General features: G+C 42.8%; 1 protein-coding gene across 1 annotated transcript in view; it reads right to left on the minus strand.

Moving 5' to 3' along the window:
• Positions 1–20,214, minus strand: part of zeb1a (zinc finger E-box binding homeobox 1a) — a gene marked incomplete at both ends in the record, with an annotated part of 61,426 nt that extends 41,212 nt beyond the window's left edge. The window contains one exon of the mRNA XM_080502973.1: positions 20,157–20,214. Coding sequence (XP_080359099.1) covers positions 20,157–20,214 — 58 coding nt within the window. The remainder of the gene's footprint in view (positions 1–20,156) is intronic.
• Between the last annotated feature and the right edge of the window lie 2,625 nt (positions 20,215–22,839).

Raw genomic sequence — 22,839 nt, forward strand, 5'->3', positions numbered from 1 at the left:
CGCGGTGGTTTTCCACATGTTTCTGCACGAGTCTCTGCTCTGAATTCACACGGAACACGACTGATTGATGACTCGCGTCTCATATCGGGCAACTCAGCCGGACCTTTTCCATCACCGGCTGTCAACAGGTAAAAATATTCCACTGCGTCCTTGTTTCCTCGCCGCTGAGTTTTCAAATTAAGCACTTAAATGAGAAATATTTAGAGAGTAGTTCATCATTAAAATCGATGGCATGGGCTAAATCTTGTGATAATAAATCATCAAAATTGAGTAGTGCATAAGAAAGAAAAAAAAAGCAACAGCGGCGTCTAAATAAATGAATGAGTGAGGCTGTGGCTGCTGAGTAGGTGTATTAAAAGACCTGCAACGTGACACAACACTTTGTGTCTACATAGTAGCCTGGGAGAGTGAGGAAACTATAATTAGATGGCGAATATTACAGGTGACACAACAGGTGCTTTTGCAGCAAACCTGCTCTGAAGGTAAACTGTTTTCACCTGTTGGCAACGTTTCATTGCTCCCTTGGATCTGCTCATCAGATCTTTATTTATTATTTTTTTTTTTTTACAGCCGGAAACAATTCGGGCTCGACAGACAACAGACTGAAGTTATGCGGATAAGAGACGCCTCTTCAACAGAAACAGGCTGGTTTCATTTCAGCTAAAAACGCACTCAAAGTAAAACCCTGTCACCTTACAGAGAGGCAGAGTCAGCTGAAACTGACCTGTAACTTCCACCCAGAGGAAGGATCATCCAACAGGTATCAATCAAGTGAGTAGATTAGTGCATTAAAAAAGAAGAAAAAAAACCCAATAAAAAAGTCCCCTCTGCTTTGTGGACTGATGCATACTGTCCCCGCAGGACTCCCTTTTGACCTTTAACACGAGGCCCAACCCCCTTTCCCTCTGTCTTCCATCCTTGCTGTCACTCCTCAATGCGAGTGGGGGTGGGAAGATCTTCGGTAGGTGCAACAAGGTTAATATCCTCTCCATTACACCTTCTTTCATCTGTGTGAAACCTAAATCAGAGCAGTGAGAGAGGACCCCTGTGAGGCTGTCTGGAAAAGCCATAAAACTCTGCCGGACTCCGAAATAAAAAAAGGGCGAAAACAAACTCGAAAGAAAGAAACACTTGACTTCTCCTGGGCCCTACTTTACATGTTTATAGCCTCCGCTGACCTTTATTCTCAAGACCGCGGGGGTTATTGCATTGAAAATGCCACTCAACTTAAACCTATTAGGTTTCTAATCACATCTCACTCTTCTCTATGCCTGCTTCTGCGTTAAGAACATCACCAATACAATGGTTTTCTTGAAACATAATAGGAAAAAAGAACTACTGAACTGCAGAACTGAGAGAAGAATGACAGACACTGAGAAATGAAGGGTGGTGCCAAACACAGGACATTCTACTATAATAAGGGTATAAGGTAGAGCAGAAACATGCAGCTAATCACATAACTGATCAATAAGATATAATCAGGAGACAAATCTTTAAGCTGCAAAACTACATGATTGATGATGCGGCACACTAAAAATGTCTCTAAACTGCCTTTAGAATTAATCTTTTCCACTTTCCACTGGTCATCGAGTTCTTTTCCAACTTTTCCATCTTACCATGAATTCTATCAGGAGGCCTGGTTTAGGCCTCAGCAGGTACTGCTGCATTCCTCTGGTCATCTCGTACTCCCTGCCAGCCCCCCCCACATCTTCCTCCAGTTCTCACCTGCTCAGTATTCACATCACACACACACACACACACACACACACACACACACACACACACACACACACACACACACACACACACACACACACACACACACACACACACACACACACACACACACACATACACCCACCACCTCGCTCGCAAAAAACTCCTTGGGAAATAGGTCGGAGAACTGTCGACTTTCGCTGGGTTACAAAGAGCTGCTTAGCATCGGCAAAAGCCGAGTGGTGTGATGTGCAAGCGCATGACGTGTGTGTGTGTGTGTGTGTGTGTGTGTGTGTGTGTGTGTGTGTGTGTGTGTGTGTGTGTGTGTGTGTGTGTGTGTGTGTGTGTGTGTGTGTGTGTGTGTGTGTGTGTGTGTGTGTGTGTGTGTGTGTTGAGCTGTGTTATAGATAGCAGCCTTCACAACACAAGGTAGCCCATGGGGAAACTGTGTATAGCCGAAAGCGATTTCTGTATCACAGCGATGCTTTACAAGGCTAATCAACGTTAAACTGAACATTAAGCAGGATGGTCCTGAACTGGACGGTCAATATGCAGGTTTTCCTGTTAAGAGATGCTAAGGGATAACACTGCTGATCTGATGTGTCTGGGAAAACTGAGGTGAACTACAAGCCGCGCCGTAGTCCAAGGTATACGCAGATATGCAGTGTTTACCCTCTTTTTCTCCAGCCAGCGTTGCAAACACTTTCAACCCCACCCGACACACAACTCAGCAGCATCTGGGTTGCCTACTTTTTTCCCCCGAGGATAATGAAGCTACGACCCACAACACTCTGCCTCTAATTGGCTCCCACTTGCTGCATTCGCTGATTTGATGTGTTAATGTCTATGTTTACCGTGCAGCGTGAGGGCTGACCATCCAATCATCGGGCAGGTCGCGACGAAGCAAATATTGCTATCCGATACATTTTCGCAAAAATAAGAGACAATGAATAAATACTATCGATAGATTTTCATTAAATAGAATAGTCTTACACGCACCTCTGTTTCTGAAAAATCGTTTTTCTGGGATACTTTAAAAGAAGGCAAAAATAGAGAGTGTAGCCACTGATCCAGTGACCTCGACACCACTGGCTACAGCATGGCCAACACTTCCCGATATGATTGTTTGTGGATCTTTAAACTTCAATTCTGCATCAAAATTTAGGGAATTATTACTTCAAAAACCCAGAAAGTTATATGTAATTGCACTGTGGTTAATGTCATATTCAATCACCACATATTAAAAGGCATAACTGTTGCGTTTAAACCATAAAGACTCATTACGTCTCTTCATTTCACCGCCTTGATAGCACAAGCAGCCGGGTTGAATGGGGTTTCGAAATGAGCAGGTTCCAGTGAGTGCAGTGCCATGTTAGTGGAGCAGATTTAATTATGATTACATACGGGCAGAGCATTAAATTGAAACATCACGAAATAACATTATTGCCAGTGACTGATTAAATCCAAGTAACCCAGTGACAACGCATTATTACCACATATATATGACTGCACTAATCCCTCAGTATTGTTGAGCAGGACCTTGTTCCTGACAGATTATAAAAGAGTATGTATCCAGCCAGCAGGCTAATTTCATAATCAGAACACAGATGGAGAATGGACAGAGCTGCTGCCCCCCCTCCTACTTTACCCACTAACTATATCTCCCATCTTTTCCATCCAGCAGGCCACTTCACACCGTCCCACCGACTTACATCATATTCCTTAATCAGACCACAGCATTTCTGGCAGTGCCGGTGCAATACCTCCCATCTACTGTATGTCAGGATTTGGCAGTGGCTGCGGCGAAATCCGCAGGCGGCGCTCTGGCTCGTACCCTGGCCTGGCACGTCGGTTCTGTCCTCGCTAAATGGAAACCATCCGCTGCCGTCTGGATTCCGGGCGGGGAGCTAGCTCGCTTCGAGGCGGCTGTCACGCTGGGAGACGAGCCTGTGCCCGGTCACCATGGAGCTGGCAATGCTTAAAGTCTGAGTGTCACAAAAACAGAGCTGTGGGGCGGGTGATGAGCTCCATATGCTTTCAGCCGTTGGGCCGACGGTTCAACACAAGGCTCAATCTGAAGGCCTGTTTTCAAAGTACCGTGCCCTCACCACAAATCAGCTTCCTGTTTGGAGCCAGTTTAAGGCCCTGTTTATACGTTTTGCAGTGAAAATGCAAAACTTCTGTTGTGTGTTCGTTGTCCGGAATCACAGAAAAAGCAACTTTTTGAAAACGCTCCATCGTCATGCAGACGGGCGAAAATGCTGCAACACAAGCAGTGAATAGTTCTTCTGCACATGTTCAGTAGACTGACAATAACAACTATGTTGCCTCCAGACTGTCACGACTGCCAGTCCATTTTCTCCTGGGATTTGGTAGTTTTATAGTTGATGGTGAACTGTAATAATGATCCAAAGTTGTTTTCTGTCCATACGAATGTTCATGAACTCACTGTTAATGCTTATGTGTGGTTTCATTACAAAAACAATCAATGCCCACTCGTGGCTTGTCACGATAACTACACCTTTTTCTGTGTTTCTGCCGATTTTGGTGTACATGGACATCGTTTTCAAAACGTTGACGATAAACGCATATGCATTGAGTTTTCACTTGAAATGTTGTGCCGTAAACAGGTCCTAAACATTTCCACGCTTCCACACAAAGCATCTCAAATGATATTTATTCTATTAACAGTTTAAACAGGCATCAAAGCACGGTGCTGCACTTCATGCTTGGGCACAGGAAGGAGACCCTCCCTGCAACAGCCTGTGAAAACAGTGCCCTGTTTAGAAAGCATAATGAGATGCTACCCTACTTTTCCTTTTAAAGGTGTGTTCAGGGAAAAAAACATCACAAAAATAAACAACTCAAGGCAGCTCTGAGCATTGCAGGCATAAAAGACAAAGACATAATCCTAAGCCGTACAAAGCAAACTCCCTCGATGTATAGGCAGCCTGTGAGGAGTGTGTGCGTGTGTGCGTGTGTGCGTGTGTGCGTGTGTGCGTGTGTGTGTGTGTGTGTGTGTGTGTGTGTGTGTGTGTGTGTGTGTGTGTGTGTGTGTGTGTGTGTGTGTGTGTGTGTGTGTGTGTGTTTACCCAGGCACACAATGCAGGGAGGAGGGGAAGGAAAACACGGGGACAGGCAGGACCTTCCGAATGCAGTTTAACAAAATGTCAAGCACGTTCAGATCACCGGCCGACTGAAATGTCATCCAGGCGAGGTAGCGGAGAGGTGAAGGCTGCCGAGATGGATCTGCACGCAGCGAATGCCAGACAAATGTTTATAATTACAACTCTGCGGCCATTAACGTGCTCGCTTTTCCCACAACAGAGAAAAGATAAAGAGGTGTTAAGACCCAGATCACCTCGTACTGCTTCATGTTGGGGTTTTCTTTTTTCTTTTCCCATTAAATTGACGCTGCATTTTATTCCCATGAGAGCGTATGTAGTAAGGTGTTTCCTAGTTTTAGCTAAACAAGCACATGTATCAGTGCACATCCAAGGTGTATAGCCATAGAGGAGAATCCAGAAACACAACTAAGGTTACTTAAACTCATTCACATACTGTAGCTTCAGCTCAAATTTCAATTCATCAGACACGGTCTGAGCGAAAGTATGTGAGTTCAGAGCAGCCGGGTCTGTTAGGAGGTACTGGCCAAGGGTGTTGTCTTCCTGGCCCTAAAGTGTGGTATAATATAATTGTGCTGAAGAGCTGCACACCAGGGTAGGAGAGTTTTATATCGATGCCTGGCCGCTCTGACGGTGTCAGGTGGTATTTATGAGACTTGTAATGGTGCTGAAGCGCAGGCACACCTGCTATGCTGGGCGGGAGGAGACCCGAACACACACTGAACTCTCCGTTTGTTTTCCTTCTTTCGTGGTGTTGACTATATGTTTAAAAAAAAACAAAAAAACATAGTGGATCTATATTTTATAAAATGGTGGCAGAGACGGGACATTTTATAAAAACTCCCATTTATAAAACAGCTGTGTAGTTACACTAGACCAGAGGTGTCCAACAGGTTTTAGTCCAGGGGTCACATACAAGCAAAATTTCATCTTGAACGGCCTGGACCGGTAGTACCATAATAACTTTAAAGGTTTTCTTTGTTGAGGCACAGAGTATACATGAAGAAAATGTCTAAATTGTCCTATAAACCAAGCAATTACTTCTGAAAATGACCACAATCTCATCATAAAGCCAATTTTAATTAAACCTTCTGGTGCAAAATACAGTAAAATGTGCAAAATACTTGCATGTGTTTACAAACTCTGATAGCATGAATTTGAAGCTAATGTGAGTTTGTTATCTTTCACAGCAGCATCACTGATATCTCAGCGTTGTGTTGTGCCAGCTGTTGTTTTGTATTTTTGTGACACAACCAAATAACTACTCAAAAGTCAATCGAACCACAACACATCTCCATTTAAGAAGGAAAAATACTCAAGAAGACAAATTGAAGAAGATATTTTTGGTGCTTTTGTTCACAGAATAACTTGAAACTAGTTGTGAATGTGAAGTTAAACTGACTTTTTCTTTCCTATCAACAAGCTGAAATTGGCACCTCGGCATCTTTTTCTCTACACGTTGGTGAGATCCACTCATACTAGACGCCTGCTTCATGAGAGGAAAACAAACAGCAGTGATGAAACTCAGTCAAGCTGTGAAAAGCGCTGCTCTGCTCCTGTTCTAGTTCTCCAACACCCATAGCCCCAAAGAGGAGTCCACGGCCCTGTCGGGCCCTGACTTAGATTACATACATGATGAAGGCAGGAAATTAAAGATTTTGCCGGTTTCCAGACATCAACTGCTCACCTGGAGAAATATTGCTGATCCCAACTTCTTTTAAGAGAATAATGACGGTTTGTTTCTCATCAAGCATCAATTAACACAAGGCAAAAAAAGATCACCACACCTTTGGCACTAAGAAATCTACATTAAATCCTATGATGTAATTTTATTACATTTTTTACCCGACAGCAGAATTTAAGGAAACTTCCATTTTAAAAAGGCACTATTTTCATCTCGAACACAAGGTCGCATGTAGAATGTGTCATTAAAAAAAACCTATAAAAAAAAAAAACCTACATCCACAATAATGCAAAACCGACTGAACAAACAACAGCTGCTGCTCCCAGTGGTTCGAAACATCATTATGCCAAGTGGACATCATCGACCAGGAGACGCTGTAATCCTGCCCAGTCTGAGATGATAACAATTAGTAGATAGTGAAAGCTTCAGGAAGTCAATGGAATGTGACGAGCATGATCACATGGATTCCAACTGTTTTCTGATTGTCTTTGCTATTTTTTTTCCCCCCTAACTAAAAATGTAATTTTATCAACAAACAAACAAAACAAAAAAATACAATGCCAGGAATGTCTCTAATGATAATCCTGATGAAAGTGGTCTGGCCTTATCCAACAGGTCTTTGTCAGTGATGACAGAGGAAATGACAGCAACACAAAACACACAAACAAAGAGACGAGAGAGTCTCCGCAGTCGGCGGTGCTCATCTCTGGTACACGGAACAGCTGACACTTCAGCAATCAAGCTGCAGAGGCAACGCCGAAGCCAAAACTGCTTTGATCAGAGAAAATCTAAGTGGATAAGTACGGTGGCTTTCTCAGAGGCGGCGCAGAAGACTGAGTGTCCTATATCCTGAATGCTCAGCCCGAAAGAGAAAAAAAAAACGATTGCAGGGAAGCAGCTGGCTGGATGTGACAGAAATGACAAAAATGTCATAAATAACGGCAAATTGGAGTTTGATCTCATCCAGTGAAGTAATGCTCAGTACTCTGCCCATTTTTCCACATTCAGACCGATCATTTCCTCCCATGCTAATTGTGTATTATATTAAAACCATTTAGAATAGAAACATTATCAACAGTGAAATGAAAAAAACCAGTGTAGAAAGATCTAGATGCCATATTCATCCATGAAGCAAATACAAACAAAAAACAGTTGTACAGCTGTTATCAATTCACGTATTAACTACACCTACTTAATCCAAGTTTGGGTTAAAGGACACACCTCCTGCTTCTAATTTAATCAGCGATTAAACAAACAAGCGTGACTCAGGATGTGGTAACCCACAGGTACAACGTGTAAACTGTGCACAGAAAGATCCGTCCAGCCACTTGAATCCGAGTTGCAAACCACTTCTCCGTCATGCAGTGTTTAGCAAAAACCTGAAAGTATCCAGGAAAAACAATTTATTTCCTGGGTTTTATTCCTGTAAGTACTGGAACTTTATCAAGCTTTTTTTTTTCTTTTCTTTTTTTTTTAATGCTTGTTCGATTACGTAAAGCCCAGCCTTGTTCCAGAGTAACCCAACGTCTGAACATGCTACATGTTTCACAGCACTACAGGTCCAGAAATAGCTGGATCGGGTGTCTTTCATTTGACGTGTCCAGAGAATGAAGACACTCAACAAGTGCCGAACAAACGTCGGGGCCTCGCCCACTCATCCGTCCCCTCTACCAGCTCTGCCTGAGCCAGTTCAGCTCAATTTGGTTCTGCATCAACTTTGACTTATACAGCCGCTTAACTTCCACTGCTTCAGCAGTCTCAAAGTGCCATAAACAGTCAGTCATGTTCAACATTACACACAGACCCCGAGTCCTGCTCAAGAGCACATGGGCAGGGACAGATGGGAAACTGAGTTACCACAGTTAAGATTGCCCCCCCCAGAATAAATGATGTGAAAAATGCACCAGAAGGCATCTTCAAAATGTTTCTAACGCTTTTCCTGTTAACTGATAAATACTCCAACTCGTGTTGACTGCCAGTTCTTCTCCTCTATTCCGAGCCTGAGGGGCAGCAACAGTAAACAGAAACACTTCGTTGGCAACGCAATTCTTCCCAGAGATCTGACGTCAAAGACCACACTGGTTTGGACTTTCTGGATTGGCTATGGCCGTCGTCGTATGAAGTGGCGATAGCGGAATAGCATGCTCTGTGGTTGTGCAGTGCGACTTTCAGCCTCTGTAAACACCGTGCCAAAAACCACGGCGGAGTGCTAATGCGCTTATTGTCACAGCTCTGGTACAAACGTGTTGCTTCATGCCTTCAGCTCATCAAAAAAGCCTGATCGCTCTTCTCACTCGGCAAGCCGCCTCAATTACAGGAGCTACTGCCACCCCCCACCCCCGACATCCCTCCATCCATCCAGGCTGGCTGTAATTCATCAGGGCTTGGTGGCCTCCATTAGCGCTCCTCCGCAGGGACAGGACAGCCTCTAAAGCACAACATTCAGGCTGTGCGCTGGGGCCCCGCACTTTACCCTAACAGCTTCATCAACTCTGCATCCCTGGAGCCTTACACACTCTCACACCAAGTGTATACACACACACACACACACACACATCTCTGGAGAGCCCAATTAGCAGCCATCACCTGTAATTCAATAACAACACTCCTTTTCTTTCAGCCACTCAGGCTCCTTCTTTCATTCAACTGTGAATTTTGTGTGATTTTAAAAAGCGGTTGGTGCTTCACGTTCTCCTCCAGCAACAAGCAGATCTATATCCACGCTGACAGTTTTACAGACCTAAACAGACCTGCATATTCTGTCTTCCACTCCGTCTCCCTTCTGTTGTTCACTTTTTTTTTTTCTTCTTCTTCTTCTTACAAGCAACATATATCATGGCGCCCACCCGGCACCACTACAAATCAAACCTACGGGATGGATGAGGAGGCACAGGGAGAGTCCGCACAGCACACCTCTACTCGGCTTATAATCAAATCCTCTGTTCCACGCCGGAGTGTTCAGCCGCCATCTGTGCTGCGTGGTGCGAAAGGAAAGCGAAGAAAAACACGACCGTCTCCAACTGCAAACACATACACCATCCCAGTAAACAAGAGAACTGCAGCCTGCCAATTTTAATCAAACCCAAGTTCATTTACATAAAGGAAATTACTGTATTTAAAATTAGACTTGCCATGACCCAAAAGTGCAATCCTTACACCTTTTTTTAGGAAAGCGACATCCTTCAGTTGGAGGTTGCTGACTGGGAAGAATTAAGAACAAGCCCCCAGTCCATCACAGGGACACGTCAAACACATTCAAACTCAATTTAGCTCAATAATCAACCACAATTACATTTTCTTTGGATTGTGGGAGGAAACCTCAGTAACCTCAAGAAGATTACCAGCCAACATCAAACCACAGACTTCACACTGAGAGGCGACAGAGCTAACCACGACACCGACCGCTTCAGACACAACAGTAAATTAATGAGTCAGAGCCGTCAAGAGTTACATTTTTGTGCTCCACTTTGGTCCCATTTCAAATGAAAGTGCATCATTTTTGTTTTACTTCAGAAACGTTTTGTCTTTAAAACTGCACAAATGCTGAAAAACGATGTAGTAAGCACGCCAGGCCACAAGTCGGTGCTGTTGTGTTCTTTTATTGAAACCACACACACACTATAAGCATTAACAATGGCGATTGTTAATTCATTTCCGCCATCCATTTCTTCCTTCCAATGTAATAGTTGGTTCCTTTTCCTCTCAATTAATACGAAAAACTGCGAGCAATTATATAGAAATAAAGCAAATGCATTTATGTAAATTATCTATAAGTATGTTTATTGACACTCAATTTAAAAAGTGTATTCAAGTCTTTTAATGTTTGTTCTTTCAAACGTCCAAAGAGACTTCTTCAGGAAGTAAACAAAAAAAAAAAAAAGAGAGAGAGAGAGTGAATCAAAACATATGTATAAAATGACAAATAATTCTTGCAGTGTTCACAACAAATGTATGTTTCTAACAGGCGAACGGCTGCAATGCAAAAAGGGGAGGGAGGCGGCAATAAATCACTCTACAGTGCCTCTTATCTAATTATCTATTCCACTCCCACCTGTCCTGCTGCTGCTGTACCCTCTGAAGTCTCCGGGGGGTCTTTAAAGAGTCAGCCCCCCACAACCCGCCCGTCCAACGCTCATGATTTATGCTTCCTCGGACCAATAAGGCTGCTGGACGGGTTGCCTCCTCTGCTCCCTACTGGAGATTTACATCCCACCTTTCTTTTGTCTGTTTATCAAGCTTCAATCAATCACGAATAAGTTGGAATAATCAAACTATTAAAAAAAGGTTGTGCACACTCGCCTCGCCGCAAGAATATAAAGTAGTTTTATGACATTTTAATTGGTAAAGTTGCAAATGCAGAAAACACAGTTGAAGATACTATTTTAACATATTTAGTTTCCTGTGGAAATGACATCGGCAAGTAAAATACATAAAAAATATTAGTAGATCCTGCAAATGACTGACTGCACTCCATCCATGTCGTCTCCTACTTATTCAACTATTTATGTATCGACATTTCTTTTACCTATTCTTTCATTACTTCTGTATTCATCATAGTTTTTATTTCACCGCTGACATTCTCTGTGGACGGCAGAGAAAGAATTTCCTTGTTCACACGAAACGCGTTTTTTTTTCTGATGTGAAAAACAAAAAACTGAATAGAATTTAAAACCCTCAAGTCACCAGACTGCTATCATCTCTGCAAATCTGCTGAATCGACCCAGATAGAATCGATAATGATCCTAATTCGAACTTAACTACATTTTCTTACATTAAGTTACTACTTACAACACATTCACAGACCCCGTTGTTGTGAGCAGCACTGAACATGGCTTTTCAAATGACAGTCATTATTCATTAGCTTGTATGTTTGATGAACAGTCCAAAAGTACTAAATAAAATAATTTTTCTGTATAATCAACGGATGACACATTCATTGGAATCACTGCGTATGTGAGTTGACAAACCCAAATTTGATAGGATGAAAGGAGACGATGCCCTGAACATCAAAACAGATCACCATCGAAGGTAAAGAACTCTTTCAGTTCTGTATTGAAACAATTAAACGGGTCAAAGTTAAATCTGAAGGTGGTCTTCACTGTTTTGTTTCAGCCGGCTCTTTCTTTTTTTCTTCTATCACTTCCATCACTCCTCGCCTTCTCAGCTCTGTGTTTCTTATCAGCTTCCCTACACCTGTTTCTTTTGGGTTTACCTTTGAGATGTGTCCCAATTTTATAAGTGGAAGCAAATCAAAGTGAGTAGCCTATCACAGGCGGGCTGCTTCCCACTTCAATGGCCGACACGCAGGAGATTCTGACGACCGAGCCGGGCCTGCGCCGCGCAGCACCCTCTGCTGCGTGCCTGGAGGCGCTCGGCAGCTTCGGGCCGCGTTCTCACTGCTTCTCCTCAGCCTCTGTTCTACATTCTCCGCCAGCTGGAGAGAAAAAAGAGGGAGAATAGAGAGGATGGCAGGGTATGCAAATCGTCGCACCACCAAAGGAGAGGGAGAGGAGTTTCCCACCGGCAGAGTGTGAAAGAGTGCTCCCCCCTCTTCCCCGCTCTCACAGGACTTTGAATGGGACCCTTTTCTTTTGATACACACAAGGCCGCGCACACTTGTGCACAATCCCACAAACTCACAAATTAGCTGCTTTTTGTTTAAATATTTAGCATCCCCTCAGACACTTTGGTCAGCTGCAGCAGGAGAACCGGGGCCCTTTCTCCACAGATCCGCCTCTCTACCTCGGCGCAGATTAAAGTTTTAGCTGCTTGGGGAGCCGCTGTCGATGCATGAATATTCAGGTGGCTGGATGTGAAGGATGAAAGGCAGCAAGGCAAAGCAGGTTACTTGTGGAAATGGGTTAGGCCACCTTAAAGAAAACAGGAGTTTGGCAGTTCCTGTCAAGATTTGAACGCAGGTGCTGGAGGTAAATTTCAGTTCTGGTTCCACGTTTGCTTTTGTTTATGGCGTAGGTGGCACTCCGAAAAAAGCTTTCTCTTCGTGGCATCAATTTGTTACAGCATTGTAAGTTCAGAGCCGGATTTGGATTCAAGATAATCTTATTCTGTTTCAACATTGCATACTGTACAGAGTGGGAAAAGCTGAATCCTCCCAAGCTCTTTTGCATTTAAACTTTTAATCATTTTCTTAAATTGTACTTTGCCAGCCTGGAAAGTGAATGTGTGGCATGATTATACAAAAGTATAAAAGTACTTGTCTGAAATTCTGCATTTTGAGAAAACTCTGTCCTATCACAGGTGTGTTAAACATAAGGTTCAGAAACTGGCCCGCAAGAAGCTCCAATGCAGCCAAACCACTGAGCAAATTGTCAAAATTTCAAAGAATTTTTTAATAACAAATTTCTTAAGATTAGCAGAGACGACAGAAACACTGAGACCTGTGCCGCCGTCAAGTGAACGAGCCTCAAAGCCATGCTGTCACAGTGAGTTTGTAAAAACACCCAGAATGCAACAGCTATAGGAGAGGAATTGTTTTGTTTTTTTTGACATTTCACTGTATTTTACACCAGAAGCTTTCACTGTGAAGTAAGTAAGCAACAAAATAAGTAAGTGAACTTTACTTATATAGCACATTTTTTTCAGATATGGGTCACAAGGTGCTTTACAGCACAAAAAAACAGAAATATAAAACAAATCATCATCATTACAAGGGGTTTTATGTCAAGATTGTGGTCATTTTCTGTCATAATTGTTTGATTTTGTGAAAATATAGACATTTTTATCATGTATACTCTGCACCACAACAGAGAAACATTAAAATTTAAACCAAAAGCTATATTACGGGTCCAGACCACTTAAAAGGAAATGGTGCGTATTGTCCTACAATCCTGTATTTGACACCCCTGAATATCCACACTTAAAATGCACTAGAACCATATAAAGAAATCCTTCGGGGCATGGACACATATCTAATTTAATTCACCGTGTTGTTTTGCTTTGAGACAAGCCAGCTATTAATATCAAATCCCCCCCTTTACATACTTTTCTCTGCAAAGCAAATCAAAAGCAACAATAAAACTGAGCATCCCCATTCAGCGCCTCAGCACATGTGCCTCATGCACCTTCTGCTGCTACACGGCTCCAGGGCTGCCCCACTGACCTCTGACCTCCCCGTAGAGGACACGGGAGGGAGGGAGGCAGGGGGGCGACGGAGGGAGGGTGGACGCATGCTTCTTATTTATTTAGACAACTTAGTTCAGTGCAGTCCCAATGACACATCGAGTTGCTCTCGGTTTCACTCTAAATCAGAAGGCAGAGCACCATTCCCTTTCCTCCTTGACTAAAAAATATGTTTCACATTGACTGTACTTGAAGCGTGAGGACAAATTAAACCTGTATGACAGAAAGCAGGTCTGCACCAGGGAATGTTTTTTAGTCATTTGTCATCTGACTCGGCCTGTTTTTCTGAATATGTGATTGTCATTGTAGCTGCTCTAAACTTTCCAGTGGATATCACTGTCAATAAATGCTTATATCTGTTTCAGTCAGGGGTGTCAAACATAAGGCCCATGGGCCAAAGCCAGCCCACGACAGGCTGCAATCCAGCCGAACCAAAAAGCAAATGCTAAACATTCCTTAAGAGCAGTGAAAAACAACACAACACAGACCTGAGCTGAGATATCGGCATGAAAGCGAACAAACCCGCATCAGCCTTCAAAGCCATGAGTTTGTAAAAACATAAATAACTCAACGTCTGTCTGAGAAGTTCAACAAACAGGTTTCAACAAAACTGCATTTATGTTGTGATTGTATTGATCACAATTGGTTGGTTATACAAAGATATAGACATTTTCATCAGGTATTCTACCTGCCACAACACAGAAATACTTCAAGGTTATTATAGCACTATTTTACTGGTCCTGGCTGCATGTGGCCTCATCAATAAAATGTGTTTGACACCTCTGGTTTACGTAATCATAAAACTAATCAGATAAAGTCGTCCATTTGTATTTTCTGTACTTTATTTACTTACATTTCCCCAACTTTTCATGAACATAACTATACTTCTTCAGAACAAGTTGCTGAAGAAATACTCGTCAACACTCAAACCGAAGTGAGAATGCTACCCAGAATAGTAGAAAACTGTTAAAAGGGGGTTTATTTTGCTTCAACCCATTATATGTCTTTATTATGCCGCATTGAGTCATCTGCTTCAACTTCCCGTGGCTGATCTGTCAAGGTGCCTTTATCAGTCGGTGTCATCTGATTGAAGCGCAACAGTGTCAGAGTGAACTGCAGAGTTTTACCCTCACAGGGACCAAGTTAATGCATGTAAATCCACAAAGAACCCAGGCCTGTGTTGTTATGCAAAGCCCGAAGGAAAGTAGCAGTTTCCCACCTTGATGCTAACACACGGCACAACACACACAAACACACACCATCCAATTAGTCACAGCAGCAGCAGCAGCAGCATCAGTAGGCCTGATGCACCTCCCCCTCAGGACCGTAAAAGGGAACTGGGAGGGGTTAATGCTGACTTGGTAAAGACATCCTAGAGTGCTTTGTCATTCCACAGGCCCATTTGTGCAAGGGAAACACACTCTCTCTGTCTCTCTCGCTCACACACACACACACATGCAGCCTCGGGTCTTTTAACACAAGGAGAAAGTAACCTGACAGATCACTCGTCATGGACCAGTCAACAGTTACTGTTGACCACAGACACTTCAAATACCCGCTGAACCGTTTCCCCTCACAAACAGCCGCCTACCTCACAGCCGCTAAAGGTGGACGTGTGGATAAATATTCATTTAGCACTCGGGTCACATCAGACTGGGGAAAAAACAACAAAAAAAAACCTCCAAATAACATGAGAGAAAAAAAATCCAAGATAATGCTGCAATAACAAGCTGGATTGTGCATAACCGCATTTTCCAAATGCAATCATAAAGCACGATAACATCAATTATTTGACAGACTAATCTTGTGAGTGCCGGGGTGAATCGAGGTGATTGTGAGCCATATCAGCTGCAGCACAATGCTAAATATTACCTCAGAGGCAGGGACACTCACATGACTCCTGTTCCCTGGAAAAGGAGCACCTTAGGGTGACCTCGAGGCCATGGCTCGCTCATACATACAAAGACAAAACAGCCCTTTTAAAACATCCTGTAGCTTTTATATCCAACCATCATTCACAGGAAGATGGTGGATGGTCAGAGGTGCGTTTGTGGGGCCTGTGGAAATGAGCTGTTACATTTCAAGGGCTGATCCTTTTGGCAAATCCAGCATTAAGTGCAGCTTCTGAACCTTAAATTGCAAGAAACCATAAATGACTTAAATGTAGATTGTAAAAGGTCAAGGTACTTATAAGATGATGCAAAAAAAGAGAAACCAACTCACAGTATTACGGCTTTGGAATAAATACACCGTGAGACAAATTGAACTTATCAAAGTTTACGCGACAACATTTTCAAGTAAAAAAGGAAAACTTTCGTCGTCTTTCGGGTGTAAGTTTACCAGACAATGGTGCTTTTTTTTTTTGCCTCGGCATCAAATCAGAGCAATCTTATCAAAAAGCCTGTTATACCAGATATTAAGCAGCAGTCAGAAGAGTCCTGAAAGCTCTTGTAAATATAATTTCCAGTGAAAATACTGCCTCTAGTGCACATCTGCCTTCTAAATACACCAAGTACTGGAGATCGTTACACATTTATGACACAGAAGAGCATTTCTCGTTATCAACTCTCCAAAACAAAATTGGCTCGCACAAAAAAAAAACAAGAAAAAAAAAACAGACTCCCAAGTACAGTTTTCACCTCTAGAGGACAGAGACCTGGCCTGCTCTCCATGTTGGACTGGTCCAAGTCCGGGAGTACGCCGCTGTGTTTATCCTGTCAAGGTATGTTACCACCAGGCTGCATTCCTGTAGTCTCTAAATTGCAGTGTTAGATTACAGCCCAGCTGAGAGTGCATTGGTGTACACACACACACACACAAACATGGGAGTGCTTAAAAAGTGCCGGGTGACAAAGGCTTGAGGGCCCACACCTGCCATTTACAGTAGATCTGCACGCCGTGTTGGCGGAGCTGGCAAAAACTAGCGTCACACTGCCAGCTCTGCTATTTTTACTGCGCGGTATCTGTATTGTATATATGGGTATTATGCACTGGCCATGCTCCAACAACTTATTCCATTATAGGGAGTCATTTTGTTACATCGCATTGACGTATAAAAGAGAAGAAGAAAAATAAGGTCCTGTCCGGGTCTCTGCCGAGCTTCCATAATGTTTACAGTTGCTGCCTGGTGGGAAATAATTTATGTAGCAAGCCGGAGCAAAAACAGGCCTCTGCCAACAGCAGGCGGGTTCGGGTTAGTTTTCTTTCGTTGATGGAGAAGACGACTTTTCAAGTTTGATAAGTAGAACATGAGGGTACAGACACCTGCAAGTTAGGTTGCACTCTTTTGAGTAATGTGGATCTTAACGTAAACTTTGAAAAATGTGACCGACAAACTGCCTTAATAAAGATATCCGACAATGATCTGACTCTCTCTCCTTTTCAATGTGCTTCTAACTCATTAAATCAGGAGAGAAGTTACCACAGCAAACAGTCAATGATTAGCTTCAATTACATGGTGTGGGAGCAGATTTGTTGTGAAGTCTGTCCTTAACCAGCGATGGTAATGGATCACCTGCTCCATTTGCTCCACTAATGTGCTGGTTAACAGTTCAGGTTCAGTGAAGCAGGACTGAGCCAAGCCGAGGCTCGAGCCACAAAACCTGAGAAGAACATCACACTGCAAGTTTGGGCCAAAGAAAAAAAATAACAGATGTGACCATGGTTCTTCGGAAAACAATGCAAAAGTAATGCAATGTCAGATTTAATAATGCAGCTGCCAATCCTTTACAAATACATCTCATTATAATGAACTCCAGCAAAGTATACCTTGAATTAACATAAACTTCCATTTCAAGCTTTGTGACAATATCAAGCAAGACTAAATATTGTGGCCTTTGTAAATGCAGAATATAAAGACGGACCTTTTTACACAAATGCACCCAAACTGCATGTTGACAAAATGGAAATATTTACTCTTTGGGTTGTTAATAACACAGACTACACAGTGTGAACGTATCTTATGAGTTTTGGTAATACTGATGATTTAAGGAGCATCAGGTTAGGCATTGATAAACACAAATGCAAGTCATGATACAGTTACTGTAGTGAGGTTTCATAGAGACCCTAACCTTAAACTATATCAAGAAAAACAAAATGCTCTTTTTCCTATATACAATCATACCACAACACCATTTACAGCCAGCAATATCAAGTGAACAGTCCATTTGCTCATTTTCTAATTGAGTGTATTCCCCTTTGATGAGTAGATGTGTTATTGGTTATGCAAGTAATATGAGCTTGTGAACTATTAAGGGGATTACAAGGTCACAATTAAAGCGTTTCTGACAAAATCCGCAACCGTTTGCCTCATCGTGGTGATGATGTCTGTCTGGAGGTCACATGCTATAAACATCGTCTCCGGAAAATCAAAAATGCAACGTGGACGTGAAGGAGATTAAAAGTAATAAATAGATATGCAAATGAGAGAAGAAGCGGAAAGAGGAGAGTGAGCAGAGGGCGAAAAGCTTCTGCGCACTGATTCTCAAACACCTTTTTGCCATCTTGATTGTGCGCCTCCCTCCTGCACAGGATGCGCACCTTTCACATCCTGCGCCCCTCAAGCATTTCTAATTAAAAATAGGACACTGCGATGAGATGAAGCGATTGTTCTCCTGCAGAAGACTGCACCTGTGCACGGTGGTCATAGCGCTGAGAAATCGCTTTATAATACACCTTTATAGGTGTTGCATCACCTTGCGTATACCTGGCTGTCTCCGGTCCAGGAAAAAAAAAAAAAAAAAAAAAAAAAAAAGCAGCAACCCCGCCTTCACTGCAGTGATGGTACTGACCGACCGCCATTCCCCTCACGGCTCGGGGGGGAATTGTATAACAAACAACACAATGGATGTACACGAGTGGGTTTCGAAGGGGGGATAATGGGGGCAGAACCACCTTATGCACTGATGTCTTTGCAGGGCTGATACGAACACACACACACACACAGACACACACACACACACAGCGCGCATGAAGCTGCAGGGGGGTGCGCTCGACCAACCGAGCGGCGAAAACACGCGTAAAAGCAGCCTGCACAAGTGGGTCACAAATGGATGAGATAAATCCCGCGAGAATGAAGGGAAGCGAGCATCCATGGCACGTCGTGAAAACTAAATAAATAAATAAATAAATAAATAAATCCATCTCTACCTGCACAAGTTGACATTTGGAGCGGTTTCCCTGCCTCTTCGCGACGCGCAGAGGCTCGAATAAAGCAGATTCCGGTTCCGTGTGAACGGGTCGAGAGCCGCAGGTGTGATTCGTGTTTATTTCTAGGCCAATTGTCAGCCCCGTTATCCGCGTTCAGGTAAACATGGTGATGATGGTGATGATGAGGATGGCGATGATGATGGCGCACAGAGTCACCGTCGTGTCGTCAGCAGAAGGAGAAGGGGGGAAAAAAAGGTGCTTTCCAGCCCCTCGGCTCACACACACGCGCACACACGCACATCAAGCCCGATAAAATATATATATTTACAGGTTTACTTTTTTATTGGCTGATGGGATGCGTGAGGGGGAGAGTACAGGTGAGAAACCGGCCAATGAGAGACTGTGGCTAAAAAGGGTTGTCCAAATTTAAAGTTATTACACCCACATACATCTAGAGTGTGTTTATACCGCATATACCAACCGGATCTTGCTATAAATAAACATAAAAGCTCAATAAAGTAAAAAAGAAAGTGAAAAGACGCAAAAGACGCACGCGTCGCAGGTGCAAAACGCACTTTGCGATACAAAAAAAAGACCACAAGTACAGGATTATTAAAGGGAAAGCAGTACACGAGAAGAGGTGACGCTTTTTTTTTTTTTTTTAGATCTAGTTTTTTGGAGAATGAATAAAATTATTTTCAGGCTTACCTCCACTAAGGGAACATGTGCTGCTGCAGTTGAAGCAGGGAGGGGAAGAATGGAGATAAAATAAACATCCCATCTCTGTGCCATCCCCTCAACCAGAGACCAAAAGGGGAAAAAAAGAAAAAGAAAAATCCCACCCATTCAACCAAAACAACGCGATTCAACCACGAGGTACCACCAAAACACAATAACGTAGAATAATAATCTGGAGATCCGCTCTCCGTCCGTTAGCACCAAACTAAACCTCGCCCTAAAAAAAAAAAAAAAGAAAAAAAAAAAAAACACACAAGCTGGGCCACGTTGTTGAGCGAACCTGCCGCCAAGTGTTGCTGTGTACGGGAAAAGTGCACAAAAGTGCGGGGAAAGTGCGATAAAGTGTGAAATCCGTCTGGGAACGAGGATCCTCGGGTTTATTCTAACGGGCGGCGGATAACGGTCCGCTCCGTCCGGCGGCCCCGTGCACCGCTAGGCGGAGAGCGAGCCGCCAGCCAGGTATAACGGTACGCCGCTCAAACTCACTCCAACGCGCCCCAACTCGCTCCCAAAAGTCCCCGGGAGGAGTTCTACTGGGGGGGTAAAGCTGCCCGGTGGCCCGGCCCGGGTCGCCCCGCGGCCGCCGCAGAGGAGTCGGGACTTACCGCTGCTCCTCTTCGGGTTCGCCTGTTTTCTGCGCTTACACCTGGGGCCATCCGCCATGATCCTCTCGCTGAGTCTGAAACGCAGAAGCGAGTCACCTCCTCCTCCTCCTCCTCCTCACCCCTCCTCCCTCCTCCTCCTCCTCCTCCTCACCCCTCCCATCCCTGCACCGCAGAAAACACCTGGTTTGCGACACACTGGCCGCTTTTACGGCATCACCTTCTCAAACACCTCCGCGCGTGGCCCCTCCTCCCGGACGCACGTGGGCACGAGAGCGAGCACCATAGGCGCGCGCCGCGTCCACCGTGGGGGCTGAGCGGCCAGCTGATACGCATCCGGGAGTAACGAATGTAACTGTTCATACATACCGGTACTCACTTTACTCTGATGAAGAGGTATTTTAGGTACTTATACTCTTATGAGTATAAGACAGAACTACTTATTCACCCAGTAGTTTTGTCATTAAAAACAGCCAGGAGTGAAATCAAGGTAGGAAAATACACAAATTACCACAACAAAGTAGTGTTTTGGGGTAATATAACTTTTATTAGTACTTTTTTCACAATATTTGAACAAAACTAGCAATATGTAAATATTTCAATATGATAGCTAGAAATATTCCTGCCCGCACTCATACTTGAGGATTTTCCCCAATATGCAAATTTAAAACAAAACCAGCAGTGAAATCAAGGGACAAAAATACACAAATTACTCTAATGAAGTTGTGTTTTGAGGTGATATTACTTATGACTATTATTTCTTGCAATATGTCAATAGAAATACACCCAGGAGTGAAACCAAGGAATAAAAAACAAACAAACGTGTACTTTATGAATTGGGGGAAATATTACTTTTATTAGATTTTTTTTCAGAATATTTGAGCAAAGAAAAACTTAAAAAATTATATATATATATATATATTATATATGGTTTTTTTTATTATATAAAATTATATATATATATATATATATATTATTTTTTTTATTTTTTTTTTGGTATATTTTTTGGGGTGGTTTATTTAGATTTAGATTTAAGTGTGAAGATATTGTCGGCATTACAGTTGAAAATAAACTAGAGACCCCTAAATTCCACAGCACCGTCACTATAAGAGCGAGCTCCCCCATAGCACATGCAAATAAAAAATACATCTCTGGCACCACCACTGGAATCAAATGCTTTCTGCTGACAATCAATGAAACAGCTAATATTTAAGTGGCACTCCAAGTAGTTTTTGAGAAGAGCAGCCTACTTTGCATTTCATCTTGACTAATTTTATTTAAAACAAGTGCAATTTAAGCTATTTAGCAGTTGAAAAGTACACATTTCCATCCCCTTTCCTCCTCTAAATTCGTTAAATTGTTTCTTCTTCTCAGGCAGAAATAAGAAATAAGCTTGAAGAGGAAACACGCATGTATTATTTGAGGTTAATCTGTGACACACCTTCCGCGTTGCTTTCCAACAAGCCTCAAAGCCATGCTGTTTGGGAGTAAAAACACCCAAAATACAACAGCTATAGGGGAACATCTTTCGACATTTCGTTGTATTTTGCACCAGGTTTAATTATAGTTGACATTGTAGTCATTTTCTGCAGTAACTGTTTGTTTTTATGTGGAAAATTTAGATGTTTTCATCACATATACTCTGCACTATGACAAAGATAAACTGTAGAGTTTAAATTTAAACGTTATTATGGTGGTCTGACCCACTCAAGGTGAAACTGGATTGCATGTGGGACCTGAGCAAACATGTGTTTGATGCACCTGCACCAAATGGCCTGTAGGAGTGAATGTGAGCTCAAGACTGTCACTCTGTTGATGGACAGGTGATCCTGCCTTTGATCATTATTGGATGTTTCCACAGTAATCTGTAATTAATGGGATGTACATTTAAAAAGCATTACATTTAGACATGTCATGGGGTTTCACCTTGATGCATCATCCCTTATCATGTCATTCTTTTTAAATTACAGAATTTTAAGTGAATCCGAGACACTGTCTTCTGTCTGAAAGATCTCATAAAGCAGCGATCACAAAGAGAGGCAATCAGCTTAGAAAATCCAAGATTAGACACAGCACGCCTCCATTGAACAGGTTTTTTTGTCTGAGTCAAGGATAAGTTCAATGACAGTTCACCGGAGGTCACAGGAGTGGCCTTTAAGGTCCAGTCGAGCTATTCTTGTACCTGTGGACGATCGGGTTTCCAGCTCAGACATACCAGGTGCCGCCGAACACCGGCAGCCCCTCGGCCAGTGAATGTCCTGACACCGCTTGGAGGACGGAGGGGGGATGAAATTAGACTGCAGAGGCTTAACAAGGAAACAGAAAGTATGAGATTATGGCTATTGTTCGGAGGCGCTTCATGGTCGGCGTGCGGCTCTCAGCTGCTCGACACAACGGTGGAAACATGAATAGGATTACGTTGGTTTCATGGAGAAAAGAAAACACGTGGAGGGAAAAAAGTCTTTGTCGTTGATACGCCACAGCAGCGAAACACGTGTTCTTATCTTCAGTGCTGTTAACATTTCATTTACATATATACATCTTTGAAATTAAAAGAAACAGTATTAATAGTATATATATATATCTGTGTATATATATATATATATACACAGAAGTAAATTCAGAATAATAATTCATTTTACAGACATTTTGCAGCTTTGAATTACTTCATCTGTGCAATTTTGGT

Source organism: Blennius ocellaris (genome assembly GCF_963422515.1).
Source record: "Blennius ocellaris genome assembly, chromosome: 10".
Taxonomy (NCBI): Eukaryota; Metazoa; Chordata; class Actinopteri; order Blenniiformes; family Blenniidae; genus Blennius; species Blennius ocellaris.